At 48.0% G+C, this 25694-nt stretch overlaps 1 protein-coding gene across 5 annotated transcripts in view; it reads left to right on the top strand.

Moving 5' to 3' along the window:
* LOC309562497 (catenin delta-1-like) overlaps window positions 1–25694 on the top strand; it is a 707773-nt gene that overhangs the window by 68068 nt on the left and 614011 nt on the right. For 4 of the 5 annotated variants that reach the window (XM_082266730.1, XM_082266729.1, XM_082266728.1 and 1 more), the window contains exon 2: window positions 6953–7164. The exons of the other annotated variant lie outside the window; for it this stretch is intronic. In XM_082266730.1, coding sequence (XP_082122856.1) covers window positions 6976–7164 — 189 coding nt within the window. In that variant the 5' untranslated portion in view covers window positions 6953–6975. The remainder of the gene's footprint in view (window positions 1–6952; window positions 7165–25694) is intronic. 5 annotated transcript variants of the gene reach the window in all.

Raw genomic sequence — 25694 nt, 5'->3', positions numbered from 1 at the left:
TTAACACGCTCCACTGTCTGTAAAGGGAAACGTGGGTCTACCGGGCGGGAAGGGGGTATTATCCATGGGCAAAATTTGAGATTTATCCCAGTTAATCTTTAAACCCGAGTAACGGCCGAAGTGTTCGATAAGCGTCAAGGCAGTACGAAGGGAGTCACCCGGATCAGCCAGGTACAGCAGAGTATCATCCGCATACATACTTATTTTTTCCTCCAAGGCACCGGCCCGGAGACCACAGATACCAGGGTGTGTCCTGATAGCAATCGCCAGGGGCTCAGCAGCCAAGGCATAGAGAAGCGAGGAGAGAGGGCAGCCCTGTTGGGTCCCTCTAGTAAGAGGAAACTCAGTCGATGTGCACCCATTGGCCAGGACCCTAGCCACCGGATCCTGATATAAAACCCGGACCCACCGAATAAAATTGGGGCCGAAACCATACCCTTCGAGGCAACGCCAGAGGAATCCCCACTCCACCGAGTCAAATGCCTTGGCTGTGTCCAAAGACACCACCACCCTAGAGCCTGAATTGTCATGTCGTGCCTGCAAATTCATGAACAGGCGTCTGATTGAACGAAGTGTTCCTACCAGGCATGAAACCCGACTGATCCGGGTGAATCGAGGAAAGGATTATTACCTTATTGAGTCTGACTGAAAGCACCTTGGCCAGGATCTTAACCACCACCTTTAGAAGGGAAATGGAGCGATAGGAGGCCGGTAGGTGAGGGTCCTTACCAGGCTTGGGGATTAATACTAGGGATGCACCGAAATTTCGGCCACCGAAATTTTCGGCCGAAAATGGGCCTATCCCATTTCGGCCGATAATGGGTTAAAAATGCCGAAACTGCGATCTGTGCATTAATCAACTAACAGACCGGGCGAGCGGCTGCTAATAGCTGTAACAGTGAGCTTCACTTTACTTCCCTGTCAGCGGCAGATGTACATGAAGTTTCTTCCTCCGAAAACCATTGTGGTCGAGTAGTTCCGCCCCTCCCTCACTTCATTGGTGGATTATTAAGTCTTTGCCAATCAGATTCATCCAGGCGGAAATCCCCCCTCCTGTGATCTCATCACGGAGAAGCCTCCTTTGCATGAGACGCTGGAATTGTTTACTTTTTTTTTTCTTGTCTTATCTCGGCAGCAGGAGAGGCTCGTGCAGGGGGGGGAAGCTGGACATAGAGAGACATATGCTGGACATAGAAAGAGCTCTGTCATCGATCAGGGAGCCAATCCGCTCAGTGTACTTCTCTATCATCCATCCGGACTCCATTATCTGACATAACACCCATCCACTTCCATTACCTGACATAACACCCATTCACTTCCACTGAGGCGAGCTTACCATTGGTATTTGTATTATGCAGCATGAGGGGGTTAATGTATTGTCACTGCTGGTCACTGATGCATTAGTGACCGACCAGTGGCAGTTAATTAACCCCTTTGTGCTGCCTTAGTGCAACCAGTATCAGTGCAACCAGTGTTAATTAACACTGATACTGGTTGCACTAATGCAGCACAAGGGGGTTAATTAACTGCCACTGGTCGGTCACTAATGCATCAGTGACCAGCAGTGACAATACATTAACCCCCTCATGCTGCATAATACAAATACCATTGGTAATTAAATTAACCACTTGCCAACCCGTCACAGTACATATACTGTGACAGGGTGGCAGCGATAGGTGTACGTCGCTGCCTGTTTTTTGTGTATGTCCCTGTTCTATCCAATTTAAAATTATTTGGGGGAAAAAGTCATTTTCGGTTTCGGTTTTCGGCCAAGGGCATCCTGCATTTTCGGTTTCGGCCCAAAATTTTCATTTCGGTGCATCCCTAATTAATACTATGAGGGCTTCGCGCATGGAGGGGGGCAAGGAGGAGATATCAAAAGCTGTTTCGAACAGGGTCAGAAGTTGGGGTGCTAGGACATCAGAGTACGTGGAGAAGAATTCAAAAGGTAGGTGATCCAACTCGGGGGACTTAGACCTAGGGAACTTGGCAATGGCCTCCTATTTCCTCCTGCGTCAAGGGGGCTTCCAGCAATGTCAATTGGTCCTCAGTCAGTTGTGGGAGCACGTCCGGGGACAGGTAGGGAAGGAATGGAGAGTTGTCCTCTGGAGCAGTGGAGGTGTAAAGGTCACGGAAACAGTCCGCCACTATAGCAGGGTCTGAAATAGGGGTACCGTCTGTGGAGTGCAGGGTAATCACAACCGGAGGCCTGTCGTTGCTATGGACTAGATAGGCCAGAAGCTTGCCCGCACGTTCACCATGTTCGTACAACCTTTGTTTCTGAAAAGAGGGCTCCTCGCATCTTTTCATAGTCTAATTGTTCTACCACTCTAGTAAGAAGTTTAAGTTGGTCCGCCCCGGGAGGCGTCTGATCGGCCAAGAAGGCCTCCTCCGCCACAGCCAGGGCCTGCGTGGCCTGTGTATACGCCTGTGCCGAGGCAGATTTGATGGCATTAATGGTGGCGGTCAGGGTCGCCCGGGCGTGTAGTTTGAAAGTCTCCCAAACCACAAGAGGGGAAGCCGAGTCAATGTTATCAGCAAAAAAACGCTGCCAGTCTTCAGCCAGATTCCTCTCTTCGGGAATTGGAGAAAGCCAAAAGGGGTTCCGTCGCCAGGCGGGCCTGATCCGCTCACCCCGAAGGCGCACTGATATCCAATAGGGTCTGTGGTTAGAAAGGCCACGTGCATGCAAACCAGCATCGAGTAATCTAGGGAGCAGGCAAGGGGAGAGAAGGATGAGATCAATACGGGACATAGAACGATGGCTGGGGGAGTAACAGGAGAAGGCCTTAAGAGTGGGATACCTGACTCTCCAAGAGTCCAGAAGATTGAATTCCATGCCATCAGGCGGGCATACCTGGTAGTAGTGGGTTGGGTCGAAGGGGCCCCGGAGACGTGCAATCTATCCAGAGTAGGATTCATGGTGGTGTTAAAATCCCCAAGCCAAAGCACAGGGATATTAGGGTGCAGCATCATAAAGTCCAGTCCCTCCAGCAAGATGCCTGAGGAGAAAGGGGGGGGGGGCATAAAATGCCATAAGTAAATACGGTCACCATACAGAGTACTTCCAAAAACACATACCTTATCGCCACTCCCCTAGAGTGTGAGGTAAACATGGAGTGGAATGTCCAGCCTATCCACGGGCGCCGCAGCGCCTGTTGCAGAGTGCCATCCAAACGGGTTTCCAACAGGACTATAACATCCTGCCTTATGACATTTAAGCACATCAAACACCGCTGAGCGCTTAATCTTGTCCCGAAGGCCACGGACATTCCACGTTAAAGATTTAAGGCACGCCATTAAGAAAGGCAAGCAGCATAATGTACAGGAGCTCCAGGAGTACCGTTTGACCCATAACGTCACCATTCAATCCCATGACAGCACAATATACATTGACATAGAAAGCAACTGTAGTCCTACAGGTTAAATTGAGAACAAGCACCACAGAGATGAGTAAACATAGCATATATCTAAGAGACATAAAATACACCCAATATATAGCATCAATAAAGACAGGTCATACACACACCCCACCCTGCACACACCCCAACATGTGCGGGCTTGAAAAAACCCTGTCCAACCAGTCAACCAACATGGTTTAAAAATCCCCGGGGGGGGGGGGGTTGAAGGGGTCCAACATAAAAGGAAAAATTGCACAGGGGCAAAAAAACTTTGAAGATAGCAGGGGTCAGAGAAGAAAAACAAGCCCTGTCACCTACCTCAGTGACAGAAGGGTGGTTGGCAGGTAGGCAAACTTGCGGAGCGAAACTTCGCTGGGTAGCATGGCATGCGAGCAGGACACATCACTGGGGAAAAATTAGGGATGGGAAGGATATAAAAAAGAAGAAAAATATAGGGGGGGGGGGGATGGAATCACACATAAGGGGCAAAATGGTGTGGATGCTCCGTCGGCTTGCAGAGAGGGTTGTTCCCCTGTCGGGTGGGTAAGGCTGAATGAGGGATGAGAGAAAGGCGAGTGCACCCAGCAGGGTGAATAAAAAAAAAAGGGGGGGGGGTTGATGAACCTCGCTGGGGGAGCCAGGACAGCAGCAGACAGTCATCAATAGCGGGGACAGGGAGATAACTGGTGCAGCCAGGTCAGGCCAAAGCAGTCATACAGGAGAACTATATCAGAGATATAGAGGTCAGGTTCTGGAATGGTAGATCAGGCAAATCCAAAGGGGGGAGTCTTGAGTTACAATCAGGCTCGCGCCTCAAGGTGTTCCAGCCAGGATATAGCTGCCTCTGGGTCGTCAAAAAAAATGCACTCTGTCTTCACCCTCTACACGAAGGCGGGCAGGATACAGCATGGCGTACTTAATGTGCTTTATACGGAGCCTGCGTTTAGCCTCGATGAAGGTTTTTCGCCTTTTCTGGACCTCGGCTGAGATGTCGGGGAACATGGCAAGTCTCCCATTGCCAAAAGGGATGTTGCCCTTTTCTCTGGCGAGTCTAAGGACGGTGTCTCTGTCCCTGAAATTGAGGAGCTTTGCTATAAAGGTGCGGGGGGGGGGGTGCCCCCTGAGGCGGTGGTCTGCCAGAGGGGCGGTGTGCCCTCTCTATCACAAAGGTGGGGGAGAAGGCCTCCCGGCCATAAGTGTCATCAGTAACTGCTCCAAAAAAGTCTGAAGGGTGAGACCCCTCAGCTCCCTCAGGCAGGCCTATCAGCCTAATATTGCATCTCCGCAGCCTATTCTTCATATCATCTTGCTTCAATAGTAGTTTGGCAACTTGTAGCTGGAGATTGTCTGAGGCTAGCTGTGGGGGGAGCAGGGAATCTTCAACCCCACTAATCCGCTGCTCTGCCTCCGTGACCCTCTCTCTCACCTTCTGGAGGTCCTGCGTACCAAGGATATGTCAATTTTCACCTCCTCAATTTTGGAGGTGAGGGATGCTTGGCATTGTGAAATGGCCTCCATGACCTTCGCTGTCTCTGCTCCCGCTGCGCCGCCATCTTGGGCCTGTGATTCCTTATCCAGGCGGCGGAATTTGCCCAGCTTGGCGGTGGTGTCCGCCAATTTTTTTATTTTTTTTGGGCGGCGACATGCTGCGGGGTGTCTACAGGGAGTCAGGAGGCTCAAGAGGAGGCAGTCCAGGATGCTAGGGTACAGGATCTTGAGGTGCAGGAGAAACGGCCGGCGGAGCTCCTCTCACTTGCGTCCTACTGCATGCTGCTCCAGGCCACGCCCCGGTGGCTCACTTCTACGTGCAGGGTTTCTGAACTAGCGGCGCTATCTTGCCGCTCTCCTTATCTGGTAATACACAGGGATAAGGTAGTGTTATGGCCTAAAAGGTAGTTTCAGACATCTGAACAAAGACCTAGTGCTTCCATCACTCTGTCTGAAACCTTCACATCCTAAGGAAATTGCCTTGCATTGCTTGGATGTGGTTCGGGCAATACAGGTGTATCTGGAGACTACTGAGTCCTTTCGGGACTCTGAGAATACGGATGGACCCTGTAAGGGTCAGGCTGCGTCTGCGGCAACCATCTCTTGATCGATCAGACAGACGTGGTGAAGGCATATTCTCTTAAGGGCAAGGTTCCTCCTTTCCCTGTCACGGCTCTCTACTTGGGCGTTGAGTGCCTCTTGGGCTTTCCGCCATCAGGCGTCAGCGATGCAGGTTTGCAAGGCGGCCACTGGGTGAACGTATGTACACATGCCCAATATTTACAGAGTGGATGTGTTAGCATCCTCGGATGGGTCCTTTGACCGCAGGATTTTGCAGGCCGCCATTTAAAAGGAGCAGTCTACTTTTCCTTCTCCTTTATGGTTTTGTTACAATTGAGCCCCAGTTGCTTGTTGGGCTCCATGTTATATAGTTGGCTATGTTAGCTGTGGGAATTGCATTCTTTTAAGTTTGTCCTTTACCCACCCCTCAGTGGTTACTGCTTTTGAACCCTCTATGATTTTAAAACAGCAGCTAAGTCCGTCGGTGGAATGGGATTTTTTACTTACCGTAAAATCTATTTCTCTGAGTCCGACGGACGTAGCTCCCACCCCTCTTCTCTGATGTTGGGTTTTGGCAATTATTCACTGCTTGCAACTAAACTGAAGATGCAACAGTGAGGCCAATGGTAATAACCCAGGGAGCCCCCCCCCCCGTGCGTGTCAAAGCCTTTGGCTCTACCTGGTCACTCCTAGTGGGAGGGCCTTATTACCCATCTGTCTGTGATTTAAAGCAGCAGCTACGTCCGTCGGTGGACTCAGACTTTTACGGTAAGTAAAAAAAATCCAATTTTTTACATGTATATGATAAAAAAAAAAAAATAAATTGCTTTGGAGCCAAACTGGTTAAGGATTTCTCACTCTAGTTGAACAATTTGAGATAGTCTTTGGAATTATTATCTCTGTCTTTTTCACACCTGGGTTGCAAAGATTTAAAGTAATATGTACATTTTTCTTTGTTTAAAGGGACTTTATAATGGTTTTGTGTATATTCTTTCATTCTTGGTCCAAACTGAATTAATGAGATTTAAAAACATATATTTTTTTTTTGAGTTTATTAACTCACTGTAATTTACACAATTACTTCAACCCAGTGGCTGGCTTAGTCCCAGGTTTCCATAAAAGGCAGTGCCCTAATGGAGACTGATGTGCTATCCCAATAAATAACCTTTGACCTTTTAGTGATATGGAAATCTTCGTCATGTATTTATTTTTTGCAAACCGTTATTTTTCAAAAGCTAGAGAATTTGTTTAAAAATATATAATCTAAAATTTCCAATGTCGGTTTGAAAACAAAATTTTAACAAAGTGTATATATTGACCCAAAACCATTATAGCTTCCCTTTAGAAACAATCTGCTGTGAAAATAATCATCTTTTGGTTTTTGGGACTGTCTCTTTTTTGCTGGTTTTAATTTGGTGTCTGTCCCCCCCCCCCCCTTTCTTTTTGTCACTCTGTCTTTCTGTCCCCCCATCCACCTCTGCTGTGTATGATCTCTCCTTCAGTTTGGGTTCTCTTTCCTGTTTCTATGGATGATTCTGAGACTCCGGCCAGTATCTTGGCCTCGGTGAGAGCACAGGAAGCACAGTTTGAGTTGCTGTCTCGTGCTCTGGAAGAAGAGAGGAGACACGTCACTGCTCAGCTGGACCGGGTGTGGGTGACACCTCAGGAGGTCACTTCCACTCAAGCCAATGGCACCCTCACCCGTCACCAGCAGGTAATGAAAACTGCCAGTGTATAATTATTTTTAATTAATTAATGTATATTTCTTTTGTTAGTTGGAGGAAGCAGCTTTTGAGAGTGTTTGTTTTTGCCCCATTTTGTTCTTTGCGTTTTAGGGCAGTACATTAATTTTTGCATTGTGGGTACACAGGATCTTGTGTCTATCGACACCTGCAGAAATTGGACAGTTGATACAGTAAAGAAATGAACAGATAAACAGACCGCATGTGTGAAAGGAGCCCCATTCACACATGCGGCCGTTTGTCAGTTTATCTCTCCGTTGACAAATGAAAAACAGATCTCAATGCATCTCTTTGGAAAAACAGATGTATATATGTGATCATCTATTTACATCCGCATCCGTCAACGTCTTTTTTTTTTTTTTTTTTTAAACACATGAAAACCCTATTTTTGTTCCATGTTAGAAAACGGAATGGGCAAAAAACTGATGTAAACGGATAAACGGTCCATTTTTGTATTGGTAGTGAATATAAAAATTGATGTAAACTTCATCCTTTTTAAACGTGACTGAACTGCTGAAATGAAAGGGGCCTGAGGGCCCTTTAACATGGGCTGTCTGATCATGTCCGCCTGTCAGTTTTTCAGGCAGACACCCTCCAATCTCCCCTATGGAGTGGCAGATGTCAGCGCAGACATGTCTGCTGACATCCGCCACGGTCTGATCCTGTCTGCAAAATCCAGACAGATGGAGGTCCTATTTTTCATCCATCTGGCGGATCAGATGAAAACAGACAGGCGGTCCGTTGTCACCCAATTTCCCTATAGGGGAAAACGGGATTGTGTCCGTCTCCGCTCTGCAAAGTGAGCGAAGACAGACCTGTCATCCACCTTCTCAGCAGTGTGATACCCGCTGAGCAAGTGGATCCCACAAAATGGAGGCACCCGAGTATGTTGTTAGGGTATTATTATTATTATTTATTATTATTACTGGTTTTTTTTTTTTTTTACAAAGAACTTTGCACAATTGATCTAAGTTGCATATAAGCCCTTTACCTCCTCAGGGGGCATAGAGCCCTGGCATCTCAAACCTGCCAAGTCTGTGGAAAAGCTTGTCCCTTCTTTTTCATTACGCTTTTCTTCCTCCTGTCCAGCTCAAGGTCGGTGGACAAATTCATGTACAAACCCGATTCCAAAAAAGTTGGGACACTGTACAAATTGTGAAAAAAAACAGAATGCAATGATGTGGAAGTCTCAAATTTTTCAATATTTTATTCAGAATACAACATAGATGACATATCAAATGTTTAAACTGAGAAAATGTAACATTTTAAGGGAAAAATAAGTTGATTTTAAATTTCATGGCATTAACACATCTCAAAGTTGGTAAAAGGACATGTTTACCACTGTGTGGCATCCCCTCTTCTTTTTATAACAGTCTGCAAACGTCTGGGGACTGAGGAGACAAGTTGCTCAAGTTTAGGAAAAGGAATGTTGTCCCATTCTTGTCTAATGTAGGCTTCTAGTTGCCTACAGGTCTTCTTTGTCGCATCTTCCTCTTTATGATGCGCCAAATGTTTTCTATGGGTGAAAGGTCGGGAATGCAGGCTGGCCATTCAGTACCTGGATCCTTCTTCTACGCAGCCATGATGTTGTAATTGATGCAGTATGGTCTGGCATTGTCATGTTGGAAAATGCAAGGTCTTCCCTGAAAAAGACGACGTCTGGATGGGAGCATATGTTGTTCTATAACTTGGATATACCTTTCAGCATTGTTGGTGCCTTTCCAGATGTGTAAACTGCCCATGCCACATGCACTCATGCAGCCCCATACCATCAGAGATGTAGGCTTCTGAACTTTAGTCCAGATAACATGGCGTCCCAGTTTTCCAAAAAGAACTTCAAACTTTGATTCGTCTGATCACAGAACAGTTTTCCACTTTGCCACAGTCCATTTTAAATGAGCCTTGGCCTAGAGAAAACACCTACACTTCTGCATCATGTTTAGATATGGCTTCTTTTTTGGCCTAAAGAGTTTTAGCTGGCAATGGCGAATGGCACGATGGATTGTGTTCACCGACAAGGTTTTCTGGAAGTATTCCTGAGCCCATGATGTGATTTCCATTACAGTAGCATTCCTTTTATGTGATGCAGTGCTGTCTAAGGGCCCGAAGATCACGGGTATCCAGTATGGTTTTCCGGCTTTGACCCTTACGCACAGAGATTGTTCCAGATTCTCTGAATCTTTGGATATTATGCACTGTAGATGATGAGAACTTCAAACTCTTTTGCAATTTTTCTCTGAGAAACTCCTTTCTGATATTGCTCCACTATTTTTCTCCGCAGCATTGGGGGAATTGGTGATCCTCTGCCCATCTTGACTTCTGAAAGACACTGTCACTCTGACTCTTTTTATACCCAATCATGTTGCCAATTGAACTAATAAGTTGCAAATTGATCCTCCAGCTGTTCCTTATATGTACATTTAACTTATCCGGCCTCTTATTGCTACCTGTCCCAACTTTTTTGGAATGTGTAGCTCTCATGAAATCCAATATTTGGCATGACATTTCAAAATGTCTCACTTTCAACATTTGATTTATCTATATTATATTGTGAATAAAATATAAGTTTTTATGAGATTTGTAAATTGGTCCATTCTTCTTTTACTCACAATTTGTACAGTGTCCCAATATTTTTGGAATCGGGTTTGTATTTTCAAATTATTGGCTAACTCATGTATCAAAAAGTGGTATCCTTGGAGAGTAAAATCCGATACCATGCACCTCCTCTGCAGAGGGTTTTCACCTCCAACCTGTGCTTGTCTCCTCACAGGTTGTGTGACTTGCATTTGGCTATCAAGGGACTCTTGGCCCCAAAAATGTTAGGGGTTTTCCTCAAACCTCTAAAAACTGGAGGAATCCCCTTTCAATAAAAAGTCAAAGCTGGTCAAAATCCAAAAGTTCAAGATGAAGTTGATCGCTTCAGTAGTGGTATTCCTGCATCAGGGAAACCTCCTGGCATATGTAGACATCAAGGATACATACCTTCATGTACCAATTATCAAGGGTCACCAGCAGTTCTTCCGCTTTGCATTGGAAGAGGAGCACCAAAGATTTTCAGCTTTGCCTTTTAGTTAACCATGGCTCCCCTGATGTATATCAAAACATTAGTGCCAGTCTTGGCCACCTTTAAATTAGAGAGGGATATCAATAGTAGGATACCTGGATGATCTCCTTGCCAAGTCACATTCGGAATTTGTCTCCAACCTATCCATCACAATTTCAGACTGGAATCTTTCTGATTCTGCCATTTTTGCCTGGAATACTAGCCACTCCAAGTGTATGGCAGCAGTACTAGATGTTTTCTTCATTCTAAATTGGCCAGAAAGTAATTTACCTGTTCTGTCCACAGTATACATACCAGGGGAAGAAAACTGGAAAGTGGATTATCCCGGCAGAAAAATTCTGAATCAAAAAGTAGGCCTTTCATCCAGATATCTTTCAACAGATCTGCCAAAGTTGGGGAATGTCAGATATAGATCTTCTGTTTTCACTTCTAACAAACTAGACAGGTTAGCAGTAGGGGCAAAAGACCCTTGGACAGATGCATTGGTAGCTCTGTGGGATCAATACATGAATGTGCTTATACAGTATCATGTCCGCAGTCTCTGACCATCTCTTGTATCATGTCTGCAGTCTCTGACCATCTCTTGTATCATGTCCGCAGTCTCTGACCATCTCTTGTATCATGTCGGCAGTCTCTGACCATCTCTTGTATCATGTCGGCAGTCTCTGACCAGCTCCTGTATCATGTCGGCAGTCTCTGACCAGCTCCTGTATCATGTCGGCAGTCTCTGACCATCTCTTGTATCATGTCGGCAGTCTCTGACCATCTCTTGTATCATGTCAGCAGTCTCTGACCATCTCTTGTATCATGTCTGCAGTCTCTGACCATCTCTTGTATCATGTCTGCAGTCTCTGACCATCTCCTGTATCATGTCTGCAGTCTCTGACCATCTCCTGTATCATGTCTGCAGTCTCTGACCATCTCCTGTATCATGTCTGCAGTCTCTGACCATCTCCTGTATCATGTCTGCAGTCTCTGACCATCTCCTGTATCATGTCTGCAGTCTCTGACCATCTCCTGTATCATGCCTGCAGTCTCTGACCATCTCTTGTATCATGTCTGCAGTCTCTGACCATCTCTTCTCCCATGTCTGCAGTCTCTGACCATCTCTTCTCCCATGTCTGCAGTCTCTGACCATCTCTTCTCCCATGTCTGCAGTCTCTGACCATCTCTTCTCCCATGTCTGCAGTCTCTGACCATCTCTTCTCCCATGTCTGCAGTCTCTGACCATCTCTTCTCCCATGTCTGCAGTCTCTGACCATCTCTTCTCCCATGTCTGCAGTCTCTGACCATCTCTTCTCCCATGTCTGCAGTCTCTGACCATCTCTTCTCCCATGTCTGCAGTCTCTGACCATCTCTTCTCCCATGTCTGCAGTCTCTGACCATCTCTTCTCCCATGTCTGCAGTCTCTGACCATCTCTTCTCCCATGTCTGCAGTCTCTGACCATCTCTTCTCCCATGTCTGCAGTCTCTGACCATCTCTTCTCCCATGTCCGCAGTCTCTGACCATCTCCTGTACCATGTCTGCAGCCTGTGACCATCTCTGTATCATGTCCACAGCCCCTGAACACCTCCTGTATCATGTCCACAGCCCCACACTTTTTTTTTCCCAGGACTTGACCCCTGAGTACAGACAAGAGTAAGTGCCGCATTTGTGCATCTGTGCCATCCATACCAGTCCATCTGCACCTCCATCATGACTGTGGCTTGGGCCTAAAGAGTAAGCGCCACATTTTGTGCATCTGACACTGCCATCCATACCAGTCCGGGTGCACCTCCATCATGACTGCCTGAACTGAAGCTTTATCCCCAAGCAGGAGCGGCCATTAATCTTCTTCTTTCTTCAGTTGCAGTATATTGGTCAAATTACAAGTTAACTTTATGGGGGTAACACAGTTTCAGGTAAAGTTAGTGTGTTCACAGGATAGCAATGCCAGCTTTAAAATGTATGGCTTCATGATGAAAAGTATGAGAGGTGGCTGGGGAAAGAACAGGACCCGGGACGTGCTAAATGTACAGTGTGTATCATAAAACGTTTGACATTTTGAACATGGGAGAGGCAGCGCTGTCTAGCCACGCTAAAGGTGCAAAGCCACCAGTCTGCAGCCTTGCGTGCTCGACAGCTTCCAATCTGATCGTTGGCTTTTTCACCCGTGCGCCTGAAGTGACACCGGCTCCCAGCTGTGGCAGCGGTGCTTCTATCTCATCCACTGTAAAACAAGGGACCATTTTGAGTCACGCTGTATCCAGAAACGAAACCCTAACTGCAGAGGTACTGTTCACTACAAAGCTTGTCATTTATTTTAGTAAAAATATGCTGTGTGTGACATGAATTTTCTTCTTATTTAACATGTTAACATAGACATTTCATGAAACTTTAGGTCATGAATATTTACGTGAAGTCATGGAAAAGTCATGGAATTTTATTGGTAAAAATGTTTATGAACTCTGCAATTAAACATCCTGGAATTTTCGGGCGAAAAGACTGTATCAGTGGACGAACCGTCTGCAGGGTCGCCCTGTGCAAATATAATCGGACAATGCTACGGCTGTGGCATATTTCAATCAAGGGGGCACAAAGGGTGCCCTGGATCTGGCACAATGGTCACTTCACCCGGGGGCTTTTCCATCAAATGTCTTCGGTGGGGGACCCCCCCATGTGGACCTGCTGGCTTCCCATCTCAACAGGAAGGTGCAGAGGTTCGTGTCACGGTTTCGGGATCCTCTGGCTGACGCCGCAGACAACTCTGGTGGCCCCTTGGGGTCAGTATTGTCTGATTTACGCTTTTCCTCAAATACTCCCTGACCTGTCCAGGCACACGCTTCAGTGTCAACGGAACGTGGCCACAATCACCAAGGCACTCCGTAACCATCAGATTCCACACAAGTGGAAGTATTCCGCCACTCTGAGCATAACCCATAACGGCACCACCACTTCTGTTTCCACCATTCAGGAAGGCATGCATGTCCTGGACCCCCCCCACGAAGATGGAGACCCCGGTCCCCATAGAATCGGCACTGAATGGCAAAGGGTCTCGCATAAGCGCTCCACTACCAAAAAGCAACGTACCTGAAGAGGCGCCATCTCCGCCACGACCACATTCACATAGGATTCCTCCCCTGACGGAACTGCTACCACCCAGTTCACTACCCCTCTCAACCTCCAGCAGTTGTCAATGCTCAATGGACCCCCCCCCCCCCGAGGTCCTTTTTTGGCATAATGCTTTGTTTGCTTTTGTTTTGTTTCCCCTCTCTCCCTCTCTATTCCCCCCCCCCCCCCTTGTGCTTTCCCCAGTACGCAGCATCACCTTCACGAGACCCTCCGAAGTATCCGATCCTCGGCTCCAGCTATCCACACGGAGCCTCGAAGAAACATTGTCCTCTATCGCCAAGCACCACTCCTTCTTTAGCCTCTGGTATGTCTCTCAACACCTGCCACTGATTTCCCTCTGAGATTATCAGAACTGTAAGTACGGTGCACACACAGCTTACACCTCCCCCCACCACCATGCTGCCCATTAACTGCCTGTCCTTAAACGTCAAAGGGTTGAATCACCCAGCTAAGCGCTATTCCATGTGGAAAGAGGCCGTTAAAGCCCAGGCCGATGTACTATTCATCCAAGAGACACATTTCCGAGCATCGGACCCCCCCAAAGTGCTCCCATGTGCGCTACCCTCATGTCTTTTCCACCAACGCCCCAGTGAAGAAAAGGGGTGTATTGCTGGCTATCAGACACTAGACTTTCAACCTCGACAAACTATTGCCGACCCTAATGGCAGATACCTAATTGTCACCTGCGATATTAATTCACATCCCTGCAGACTTGTCACTTTGTATGCCCCGAACAGCCGCCAATTGCGTTTTCTCCGGCGGCTCTTCATGAAGATAAAGGCAGTCCAATCTGGCGGTCTTCTAATATGCGGACCCTCAGCTGTACTCCTCATCACCCCGTACCAAAAGGCCCACCTCGCTTAGTGGACTCCTCCACACGGAAAGTTTTTACGATATCTGGAGGTGCTCCCATGCGAACGAGAGAGACTACACTTACCTCTCCCCCAGACATTGTACCTACTCACGCATTGACTTGTTTCTGATGGACCAATGATTCCTCCAAAAGGTCTCCTCTTGCACCATACAAGACATACTGTGGTCGGACCACTCTATTACCTTGAGTATCTCGTTGGGGGCTTTTTCCACCTCAAACCCCATCTGGGGCTGCAACACTAAACTTCTGCAAGACCCTGTCACCTCCAAATTAATCTCCTAACATCTCAGGGACTTTTTCAACACCAATGTAGACTCAGTCTCCAGCCCCTACACTCTATGGAATGCCCATAAGGCATACATGAGGGGTATACTTATCCAACAAGGTGCCAGACTTAAGAGACAATACACAACCTTCTCTGCTTCTCTCAGTGGACGCGGAGAAGGCGTTTGATAGGGTCCATTGGACCTATATGCACCATGTATTGTTGAAATTTGGGTTTACGGGTCCGATACTGTCAGCTATATGAGCGCTATATGCCTGTCCCTCGGCCCGAGTACTCGCCTCGGGGCTACTCTCTAAATCAGTGGTTCTTAACCTTGGTTCGATCAAACCCCAGGGGTTCGGTGAGTCAGTCTTGCGGGTTCGGCGGAGGCACACCCGACTCATATGATTCGTGATGACACGCCACACCGGTTCCACAGAACCGGTTACTAAATATTTGGAAGTTCGCAGAACCGCCTTGTGAGTTGTGACCATCTGTATATCATCCTCCTCATCCGCTGCCCGCTCTGCTGCTCTCTCTGTCCTCTGTTGGCGCTCTCTCTCTGCAGGGAGGTGGCCGGAGCCCGCACTGGTTAGGCTAGAGCCTCTTGGCGTCTAGCAACCAGTGACGTTACCCTTTCTCCTTCAGGCCGCTACCTCCCAGACAGTCCCCGACTTCCCACCTATTACAATTCGGCTCTAGTAGGAAAGGGTGGGCCCGTTTTGGACCACCCATTGTGTGACAATAGCAAATGAAAATTCGCTATTGTCACACGGATCCTCCTCCTGGCATTGGCCGAGGAGGAGGCGGGAGGACTCAAGGAGATGCGGGGACTGAAGAGAAGAAGCCGCCGCTACAACAGGTTAGTCAAGTGCACTGGTCCCGGGGGGGGGGGGGGCATGGCAAGTTGGCACGCTGTTCACTCTGCATTGAAGGGGGCATGATGATCTCTGCATTGAAGGGGGCGTGATGATCTCTGCATTGAAGGGGGCACACAGCACGCTGGTCTCTGCATTGAAAGGGGGCACGAATGATGATCTCTGCATTGAAAGGGGGCACGCTGGTCTCTGTGCATTGAAAGGGGGCACGCTGGTCTCTGTGCATTGAAAGGGGGCACGCTGGTCTCTGTGCATTGAAAGGGGGCACGCTGGTCACTGTGCATTGAAAGGGGGCACACTGGCCACTGTGAAAATCATGTTTTAATGGTTTTGTTCTTAATGGTTTTGTTCTTAATGGTTTTGTTCTTAATGGTTTTGTTCTTAATGGTTTTGTTCTTTAATGGTTTTGTTCATTTTGTTCACCTATGTATAAATATATACCTAAAATAATATAATGTATACCTATGTTTTGAATTTGAAAAAATCATTTTATTTTTCCAATTAAGAAGGGTTCGGTGAATGCGCATATGAAACTGGTGGGGTTCAGTACCTCCAACAAGGTTAAGAACCACTGCTCTAAATTATTACAAATGGTACGCGACAAGGTTGCCCCGTCCATCATTTTCAATCTCGTAGAGCCCCTAGCGGAAAAAATCTTGGATAATTTGGATTTAGCTTCCCGCATCATTCCCACTCAGTCACCCTGTTTGCGGATGATGGTTTACTATCCCTCTCCGAACCCCAATCTTCTCTCCCGCACGCCCACGCCCTTCTCAAACAATTTAATTCGGGCTCCTACTACAAGGCTATCCACTCCAAATCCCTTATACTGGACCTGGGCGTCCCTCCCCCCCCCTCTTCTCAGCTCCAAACTCCAGCAAAAACTCCCATTCAAATGGAGCCAGTCCGGAATCCCTTACTTAGGTCTACTACTCAATACTTCCTTCGCTTCCATACCAAAAATCGAACTTTGAACCACTAATTTCTTCTATCACGAAACAGCTAACGTAAATGTCACGACACAAACTCACTTGGTCAGGGAGACTGGCAGCCCTGAAGATGATGATACTCCCACAAATACTTTATATGTTCCGAGTTCTGCCAATACCGACACCCCGTTCACACCTCCACAAGCTAACAAAGATACTGCGCTCATTTATGTGGGGGGGGGGGGGGAGAAGAGGGCCGGGTGCCCACACTCCACCCTGATCAAACACAAATCAGTAGGAGGCATGGGCTCAATTGATCTGTATGGCTACTATTGGGCCACTAAACTAGACCCACTGAAACACTGGTTCAACGCAGATGATGATCCGTTTATGGCTCAATATAGAAACACATCTGGCACCCACACTCAGACTCCGCACACTGCTGCTAAGTGATCTGTGGAGACCCTGGGACACTAAACCTATGCCAACCCCCCTCAAGCTTTCCCTCCTGGCCTGGAGACATCTATAAGCACAACCACCCTCCCAGCCGGCCTGTCCCTTTCCTACAATGCACCTCCATATACTCAGTAGCATAATCCCCTCTCTAAACACGACACCGCTCCAGACCCATGGCCTCACCTCCATACAACAGCTCTGGGATCACACCTCCCTTAAAACATGGACTACCCTACACTCAGAATTCGGCCTTCCTGCCTCCCTACAATTTACGTACCTCAGAATACACCACTTTCTTTTGAAACACCTGTCCCCACGAATACCCTTCACCCTGGGGCTCACTCAATTTTTTTTTTTCAGCCCCTCCAACTGCACTAAAGGCATATCCCTTTTCTATGACCTCCTCCATAACAAACAGGCACCCCTTGAGTCAAAACCTATGGAACTGTGGGAGCGAGACCTACAGACTCCAGTGTCCTGGCACCAATGGCAAACATCCATACGGGCGATCCACTCACTCCCACTGTGTTAATCATTGGGAGATGTTTAAGATAATCCACAGATGGTATTATACTCCATCAAGACTTGCCAAAATGTTTCCCAATTCCCCCACAAATTGCTGGGGCAACTGTGGAGGACACGGGTCACTGCTACACATTCTATGGAGTTGCCCAGTTCTCTCCACTTACTGGAGGCTCATCTTTCAACTTTTGGCTACCACAACAGGTATTTTAAAATCTCCCAATCCCACCTTGGCAGTTCTGCATATTGGCATTGAAGCCTACCCGAGCCCCATTAGACCTGTGGTGACCCATGTCCTCCTGGTGGCCCGCAATCTCATCCTAAGAAAGTGGAGATCGGGCTGCACCCCCTACTTTACCAGAACTAATAAGCACAGTCAACACCCATCACCAACTCAAGCGAGCATTGGCGATCAATGCCTCCGCATCCGCCTGTTTTGATAGTAATTGGTCAATATGGACATCTAAATACGCCTGATGACTCTCCCTTGTTAAGTGCTGGCGTACCTTTCCCCCCCCCCCCCTCCAATGAATCTCTAAGGTCAGGTCTTCCCCTCTCTTCTGAAGTAGTTACCCTGTTGAGTACTTAACTCTTTGCTGTTCACCATGGTGGACTTCCCGGCCAGTTTGAGAGACCAGAAGAGGTTCACACGGAATATACCATGTCAGAGTTAATGGACCTGTGTTATGTTTAGTTTCATTAAGATAAAGATCTTTTGTATGTTACATGACCTGTACCTACCTTTGCTCATTTGTGGAATTGTAACCTGTTTATCATAAATACCAATAAACATATTGGAAAAGAAAAACAGGATAAGAATCAGCCTCATTGTATAGTTTCACCAAGTATGGGCCAAGCAGGGCGAACAGGGAGATACTGGTGGGTAAAGCCATCTGGGCCGGGAGCCTTCCCCCGGCTTCATAGATTTGAGGGCCTGTAAGATTTATTGTTGGGTAATAGGGTTGTCAAGGGCTTCTAGAACGGCCGTTGGCAGCAGGGGGAGGAGGGAGGACTGGATATAATCCTCCACCTGCAAAGAGCAAGGGGGAGAATCAGAGAGGTTATACGTCGAAAAAGTCCTTAAATGTGTGTGCTAATTGTTTAGGTAAAGACAGTTTCTTGCCTTGAGGAGACAGTATATGCGGTATGTAAGAGGTAGATCTGAGATCCTTCAATGCGTTTGCTAAAACTTTGCCACACCTGTCCCCGAGTTCATAACCTATTTTTCTGCCCCACTGAATAGCGGCCTTAGCCTTACATTGTAGAATGTCCATAATTTGCTTGCGAAGTAGAACTAATTCCTGTGTGGAGGTCGGGGTTTGGGCATGTTTATGGCGAGCCTCCGCAATGTGAAGTTTGGCGAGTAAAGATTGAAGGAGGCTCTCGCGGTCCTTTTTGATGTGTCAGCCATGTTTAATCAAAACACCCCGTATAACGGATTTATGGGCCTCCCAAAGAGTGCCCATGTTAGTCCGTGGTGTCATTAATCTGAAAATAGGTTTGTAGTTCATTGGTAACATCAGTTAAAACATCCGGTCGCTGAAAGAGGCTCTTGTTTAACCTCCACACTCTGGAGGAGACCGAAGAGGCCTCACCCAGGCTGTAGGACATAAGAACGGGTGAATGATCAGACAATGTGATGCTACCAATGGAAGTGTGAGTGACGGCGTGAAGTTGGTTGTGAGTCACAAGGAAATAATCAATTCTGGAGTACACCTGGTGTGGGGTCGAAAAGAACGTAAAGTCCCTCTTGCTCAGGTGGTGTAGATGGCAAATGTCAGTCAGTTGTGACTTATGTTAGGATCGGTGGATTATTTTGTTGCCCTGGGGAGGTATCGCTGTAATCCCCGAGGAAGTGTCCACAGAAGGTACCAGGGGAACATTGAGATCCCTGCCAACAATCAACTGGCCCTCTCGAAAGTCCGCCAGTCTAAGGTGTGGGAGATGAATGCGTCTTGTTGCGAGTTGGGTGCATAGACAGAAGCCATAGTAACCAAGACATCTCCTATGAGGCCCTTCACGAGGACAAAGCGATCATTTGGATCTAAAAGCAAGTCCTTATAGGACCACTGGGACAGTGCTAGAAATGAGGATAGAGGCCCCCCGGGATTTGGAGTCGGCATTAGTCGAGAGGTAACCAAAAGGATAGCATCTGTTTTTAAGTATAGGAGTCTTACCAGTCCTAAAATGGGTCTCCTGGAGTTGGGCTATTGCGACCCTCAAGTGTTTGAAATCATTAAGTAACATGCGCCGCTTCTCTGTATATTGAGACCCTTAGCATTCAGGGAGAAAATGGTAAGGTCATCCATAACAAAACACCGAGGGGGGGGGGGAGAAAGGGGGGAAAAGGGGAGTCCGTAGAAACGATGCACTCGAATAGGAAGAAGAGAAAGGTAAGGAAAACTTGAGGAAAAGAGAAGAAAGCTAGGGAGATAGGATCCCTAAGGGGAAAACAGACGCAAACACAAGTTTGCAGTGTGCACAGCTGCCTAAACTGCAAAACCTTGTGCACGGCCTAGGTGGGGACATGGAAGGAGATGACCAAAGAGAGGTCCCGCTCCGTCCAGTCCCCCCCATGCCGCAACGAGCAAAACAAACGTAAAAAAATGGGAAGAGCTTGGTTAGGCAACTGAGGAAACGCACAGCAACTAATAAGTGGCCAGCCCAAACTGCCTGGTCCCGACTAGTGTCACAGAAACAGCACCTAGACCCCCAGCAGTGGTTACCGTCATTGGAGACCCGTAGCCCTGCGCCCCAAGGAGCAGCAGCAACACGCTCACCTAGCAAGGACTGATGGCAAGCACCCACCCGCCCAACCAACAGGAACCGGTATAAGGAACACATCCCATTTGAAATAAACAAGAAAACCTTAAACACATAAAACAATTAAAAAAACAAAAAAAAATATTTGGAAGGAGCACAGTAGGAGACAGATGCCCAACACCAATAAACTGGTAACAAGTCTCTCCCAGGTTGTGGCATCTGCCCCTCCAACCCCGCCCAAAACCCACCACTGCAGGCCAGCATGTCCAGAACAAGGGTGTTGGGTGCATGCAATAACAATCGGCAAATGTTGCAAAGGGACTCACAAGTGATAAGGACTGAGAACGTACTGGGTCCACAAAAAGCAGTAAAGTGACAACACTGAGCTTGTGCCAACACACTAGGAGCCGCCGCGTGGTAGTTACATGTCAATGATGATATTCCATCTCCTGGAAAGTGCGCCCCCAAGCAAACAGCAGCGGGAACACAGTGGTCAGTGTGTAATTACAACAAGAAGCAGTAAACCGTGGCAAAGTAGGGAGCAGAGCTCTGAGACCTAGGGAAGCAGTACTTGAGGGGGATCCAGAGAATACCCGGCGGCACAGGGCTAGTAGACGGCAGGCGAAGCCGGGTGGCAAACAGAGAAGGCATTAACTTTAAGGTTATCAGGACTCGTGTCGCCTCCGGAGAGACCGCTCTGGGCCGCTGTGCGTTATGGCCTAGGGGGGTGGTTATTCAAGGGGTGGAGGTCGAGCCTGATCCTGGAATTCGGGGAATGAAGGGAAGCCAGTCTGGGACAGGAAAGGGCTCCACATCTAGAAAAGCAAAAAGTGACAGCAGTTCCGAGGGGGCACGGAGGACGAATGAATAACAGTCTTTGCGGAAAGTCACAGAAAGGAGGTATCCCCAGCAGTAGGTGAAGCCCTGGGCACGAGCCCCTTCCAGGAGCGGTCTCGGCATCCTCGGGCGCTGCAGGGTAGCCTTAGATAGGTCCGGGAGAATCTTGATCACTGCACCATCGAACTCTACTTCCTCGGACTTCCATGCCCTCCGCGCGATGTTTTTGTGAGAGTAGTGATGGATCCAGTAGACCAGTGGTCCTCAACCCTGGTCCTCAGGGCCCACTAACAGGCCAGGGTTGCAAGATAACTGAAATACATCCCAGGTGATATCATTTGCTGCTCAGTGATTGCAGTACTCTAGTCTGCATCTCCCCAAGGTAATACTTAAAATCTGGCCTGTTAGTGGGCCCTGAGGACCGGAGTTGAGGACCACTGCAGTAGACGACATCCCTTGGACTGTTGGGATCAGGAGACCTCGACCCAGCGCCCTATGGATCCGGTCAATCTTAATTTCCCGGGGGCTTCAGGGCCCGCCACCTCTTGATTAATTGCAGTCGCCCGAAGGTCCTCTGCGCTGGTGGCCTCTGTCAGCCCCCGCAGCCTTAGATTGTTACGCCGGCTGCGGTCCTCCATATGGAGTTTTAGGGAGATTGCAGGGATTTGATGCGACCCTCCAGCGCAGAGAGCGGTTTCCCCCCACGGTCCGAGACCAAGCGCATCTCTTTGGTCAGCTCCTGAAGTTCCCGCCGGTGCGCCTCCTCTATTTGGCCTATCAGCGATTCAATGTCCACCTTGGTGGGCAAGGAGTAGTGCATGGAGTTCCGATTCGGTTTGCTGAGGAGGACACCACTGCGAATCAGAGTGGAAACCTGAGCTCGGGAGCATGGGTAAGTCAGGTCCGGTTTCCGATGCCGAAGAGGCCACCGGGAGGCAGAGGCTGCAGAGGGTGAGCCACACGGCTTCGCCGTATGGAAGCAGGGGATGGCGGCCTTGAAAGAGGGAAAAAAACTGATTTCTTTAGATGTAGTGGCCGATCTGGTAGCCCTGGAAGCACTCTTTGCTCTCCCCTTTTTTGGTCGCGATCATAATGTATGTTGGGGATCAAAGTTTGCAAGGCTGGAGAGGAGCTGGACCGGAGCTCAAGGCAAGCGCGTCCTCGCTCGGCCATGTCCAAGCCACGCCCCCTGCGTTTGCTGTGGTTTTTCCCACCCCTCATGTTGATACTGCTTTGGGACATCCGAATGGTCTGAAGAATTGAAGCTGTGTCTGTCAGTGAACGAAAGAGAACTGGATTTTTGTCTTAGCGTAAAATCCTTTTTTCTGAGGTTCACTAACAGACACAGCACCCGCCTCTCTTTTGGGGTTGAGTTATTTGTTCTTCTGACACTGCTTGTTATAACCTGGAAGTCCTACAGCAGGAAGTGATGGTATACCCCCTGGGACTGCCCCAGGGGCGTAACCAAAAATGTTTCCGCCTAGTCCTACTCCTAGAGAGCAAGAGCCCAGTGGTCTGAAGAATTGAAGCTATGTCTGTCAGTGAACCTCAGAGAAAAGGGTTTTTACGGTAAGGCAAAAATCTAATTTTTTTGTTGGCAGCCACGCCGCCATTGTGTAGGGCACCTGCTCTTTTTTAGCGCTGCCGATCCATCAGGGTACCCTGCCTGCGTGTCCGAGTCACGGCGGGCCGCTTCAGACGCGAGTTACCCTACTGGGACTGTGTCCATACACCCTGAGGAGTGCTCAGATAGTGAGGATGATTCCTCTGCTCCTCTAGCGCGCATGAAAAGACGCTGGTGGGTGCACTGATGGTGTCGGTGTGTGAAACTTTAAAAATGAAGGATGTGGCTGATGCTGCGTTGGAGGCACCAATCCCTTTTGGCATCCACAGGCCCTCCAAAACGGCGAGGGTGTTCCCCTTTTCCGCTTACTTTGACAACATTGTCACAAAACAGTGGGGTTGTCCAAAACGCCCTCTAGTGGTCCCTAAGCATTTTGCTATGCGGTATCCTTATGAGAATTCCCTGCCTAAAAAGTGGACGGTCCCACCTGTAGTGGACTTCCTGGTTTCCAGGTTAAATAAAGCTACCTTAATTCTGGTTGTGGAGTCCCCGGCCTTTAAAGATCCAGGCGATAGGCGGGCGGAGTCTCTGTGCCGCCATATGTTCACTGGGGCTGGTTCGGCACTTATGCCGGAATTTTTCTATTGCCCTTGTGTCACAAACTTTGACAAAGTAGGCTAAACCTTTACGTCTGGACCTGGGGGGGGAAATTACCTACCTCCCCCTGCCTTTGTGGAGTTGGCGGATCAGTTGGTCCAGGGGCTATAGTTTCTGTGATGCCTCCTTGGATTTGGCTCGTTTTGATTCTAGGCTCTGTATCAGCAGTGGTCCTTTGGCGTATTACCTGATTGAAATGCTGGTCTGTGGACCAGACTTCTAAGAAGGCCTTATCTGATCTTCCCCTTGTAGCAGATGGCCTGTTTGGAGCTTCCTTGGATGACATCATTAAGGGTCTCACAGAGGGGACGAGTACTCTTCTTCCGCAGGCTACCAATAGCAAGGAGCCCTGTCGTAGAGGTGGACCATTCTTCTTCTCGACTCATAGGAGGCTTTTTTCATCCCTCAGGCTCTCAAGACAGAGGATCAAAGCCCTTCAGGGCTTCCACCGGACGTTGCAAGAGGACCTGGTCTGGCAAGCCACGAACGAGCACTTCAGACCTGCGGACAAGGCTTCCTGTGCATGCCGATCTGGTATGGTTGGCCGCCGATGCTCCTTGAGACTTCCTCTCAGGGAAGGTCTGCTGTCTCTTCCATCCTGCTTTACAGTTGCTGGCTTTAACGGCTTGTCTGTTGAAAGCTAGGTGCTGAAGGATAGGTTTGTCGTACATTGCGTGGTATGAGTCTCTTGAGGTTCCCCCTTCTGGAGCGAGAGGTTGAGCAGCGGCTCATCTTGAGTACCATCAAGGGCCAGGTTTTGGTCTTGGCGGTTTTCTTTCAATGTCCATTGGCCACACATTTCTTGGTGCATACCTTTTTATCAAGGGCGTTCCAACATTTGGCTCCTCCACTGCGGTCTCCCTTGCCACTGTGGAACCTCAATTTGGTTGTCATTTCCCTAGAAACCTCCCTTTGAATATATTCAGGAGGTTCACCTGCTTACTTTGTCCCAGAAGGTGGCCATTACTGCTGTGCGCAGGGTGTCTGAGCTATCGGCGTTGTCTTCTCGTTCACCTTACCTGATGGATCACAGAGATGAGATGGTTCTTGGTCCCTGTCCGTCGTTCCTTCCAAAGGTCGCCTCAGATTTCCATTTGAATTAAAACATTGTGTTGCATTTACTATGTCCCAGGCCTAAACATCCTAAAGAAATTGCCTTTCATTCCCGGGATGTGGTTGCGGCAATCGGGGTGTACCTGGCAGCTACGGAGTCTTTCGGGAAGGCAGACTCACTATTTGTACTCACGGAGGGTTCAGGCCTACTGCATCAGCGGTCAGGTTCCTCTTTTCCTTGCTTAGGCACACTCAACTAGGGTGCTTTCTGTCTTCAAACATTAGTGACGCAAGTTTGCAAGGCGGCCACCTGGTTGTCGGTGCACATTTTTAGAGTTTTTTTGTAAAGTGTTTGTGTTGGCATCTGTAGATGCTTCTTTTGGCCGTAAGGTTTTGCTGTTTAGAGGACCTGGTGCTCTTTTGAGGGTGTATTTTTTTTTATTTTTTTTTTTTTTTTTATTTGGGTGAGCTCTAGTTGTTTATGGTTGAGCTCCATGTTACCTGGTTGGCAACGGTTTAGATTTGGGAATTTTTTCTTGCGGTTCCAACCCCTCATGTTTGACACTGCTTTGGGACATCCCAATGGTCAAGAAGATAAGGAGCTGTCCATCAGCGAACGAAAGATAAAGGAATTTTTTACTTAATACTAAAAATCCATTTCTCTGATCATTTATGGACACAGAACCCACCCCTCTGTGGAGATGGTTTTCTTCTGACACTGCTTGTAACAAAACTGAGTGACTATAGCTGAGAGTGAGACTATACCCCCTGGGACTGTCCCATAGACGTAGTCAAGCTTTTTTCTGCCTAGTGTCCTGCTCCTGTAGGGGGCAGTATAATCCAATGATTAAGAAATTAAGGAGCTGTGTCCGTCAATGAGGATCAGAGAAATGGATTTTACGGTAAGTCAAAAATCCCTTTTTTTTTTTTTTTTTTTTTTTTTTATATCCTGTGATTCGGTCATTAACGCACCTTCTTAAGCCTAGCACGCACCAGTAGCTTTATTTTTTTGTTCAACCCAGCGGGGCTGAGCAAATAAAAAAAAAAAACGGACAGCTCAGGAGGAGCCGCTGTACTAACTATCCGATGTTCATGCAGTGCTTTCCCCCCTCACCTGCTATTGTGTTCTGACATGGTGACATGGTGACAGCCCACTGCCATAACACTCTGGTTAGTGCTCTATGCCATTGGCTAAGCTTGTTGATCAGGAGCCGGTTGGCAGACCTTTTTTGGTCATATCCCTTCGGCCAGCTTCTGTTGGATTGACTCCAGTACACACTAGCCAAATTTTGGCTGGTTTGTGTTGAAGTGGCTGATGCCGCCCAACATTCGGCCCGTGTGTACTAACCCTCAGGGTGGCTGCACTCGATCTTTAAATGGCATACCTTTGTCATTATCATGCTATGGCCACGGTTGTGTTAGATGAACTAGTTGGTTTAGATGGACTTTACATTAGTGGTTAACAATAGAATGCCTGTTTTTAATGTTACACCAACATTTTTTTTTTTTTTCTTTTGGCATATAGGTT

Source organism: Pelophylax lessonae (genome assembly GCF_965119305.1).
Source record: "Pelophylax lessonae genome assembly, chromosome: 9".
Classification (NCBI taxonomy): Eukaryota; Metazoa; Chordata; class Amphibia; order Anura; family Ranidae; genus Pelophylax; species Pelophylax lessonae.
The sequence above is the reverse complement of the archived record's forward strand: the minus strand, read 5'-3'. Positions and strand labels throughout refer to the sequence as shown.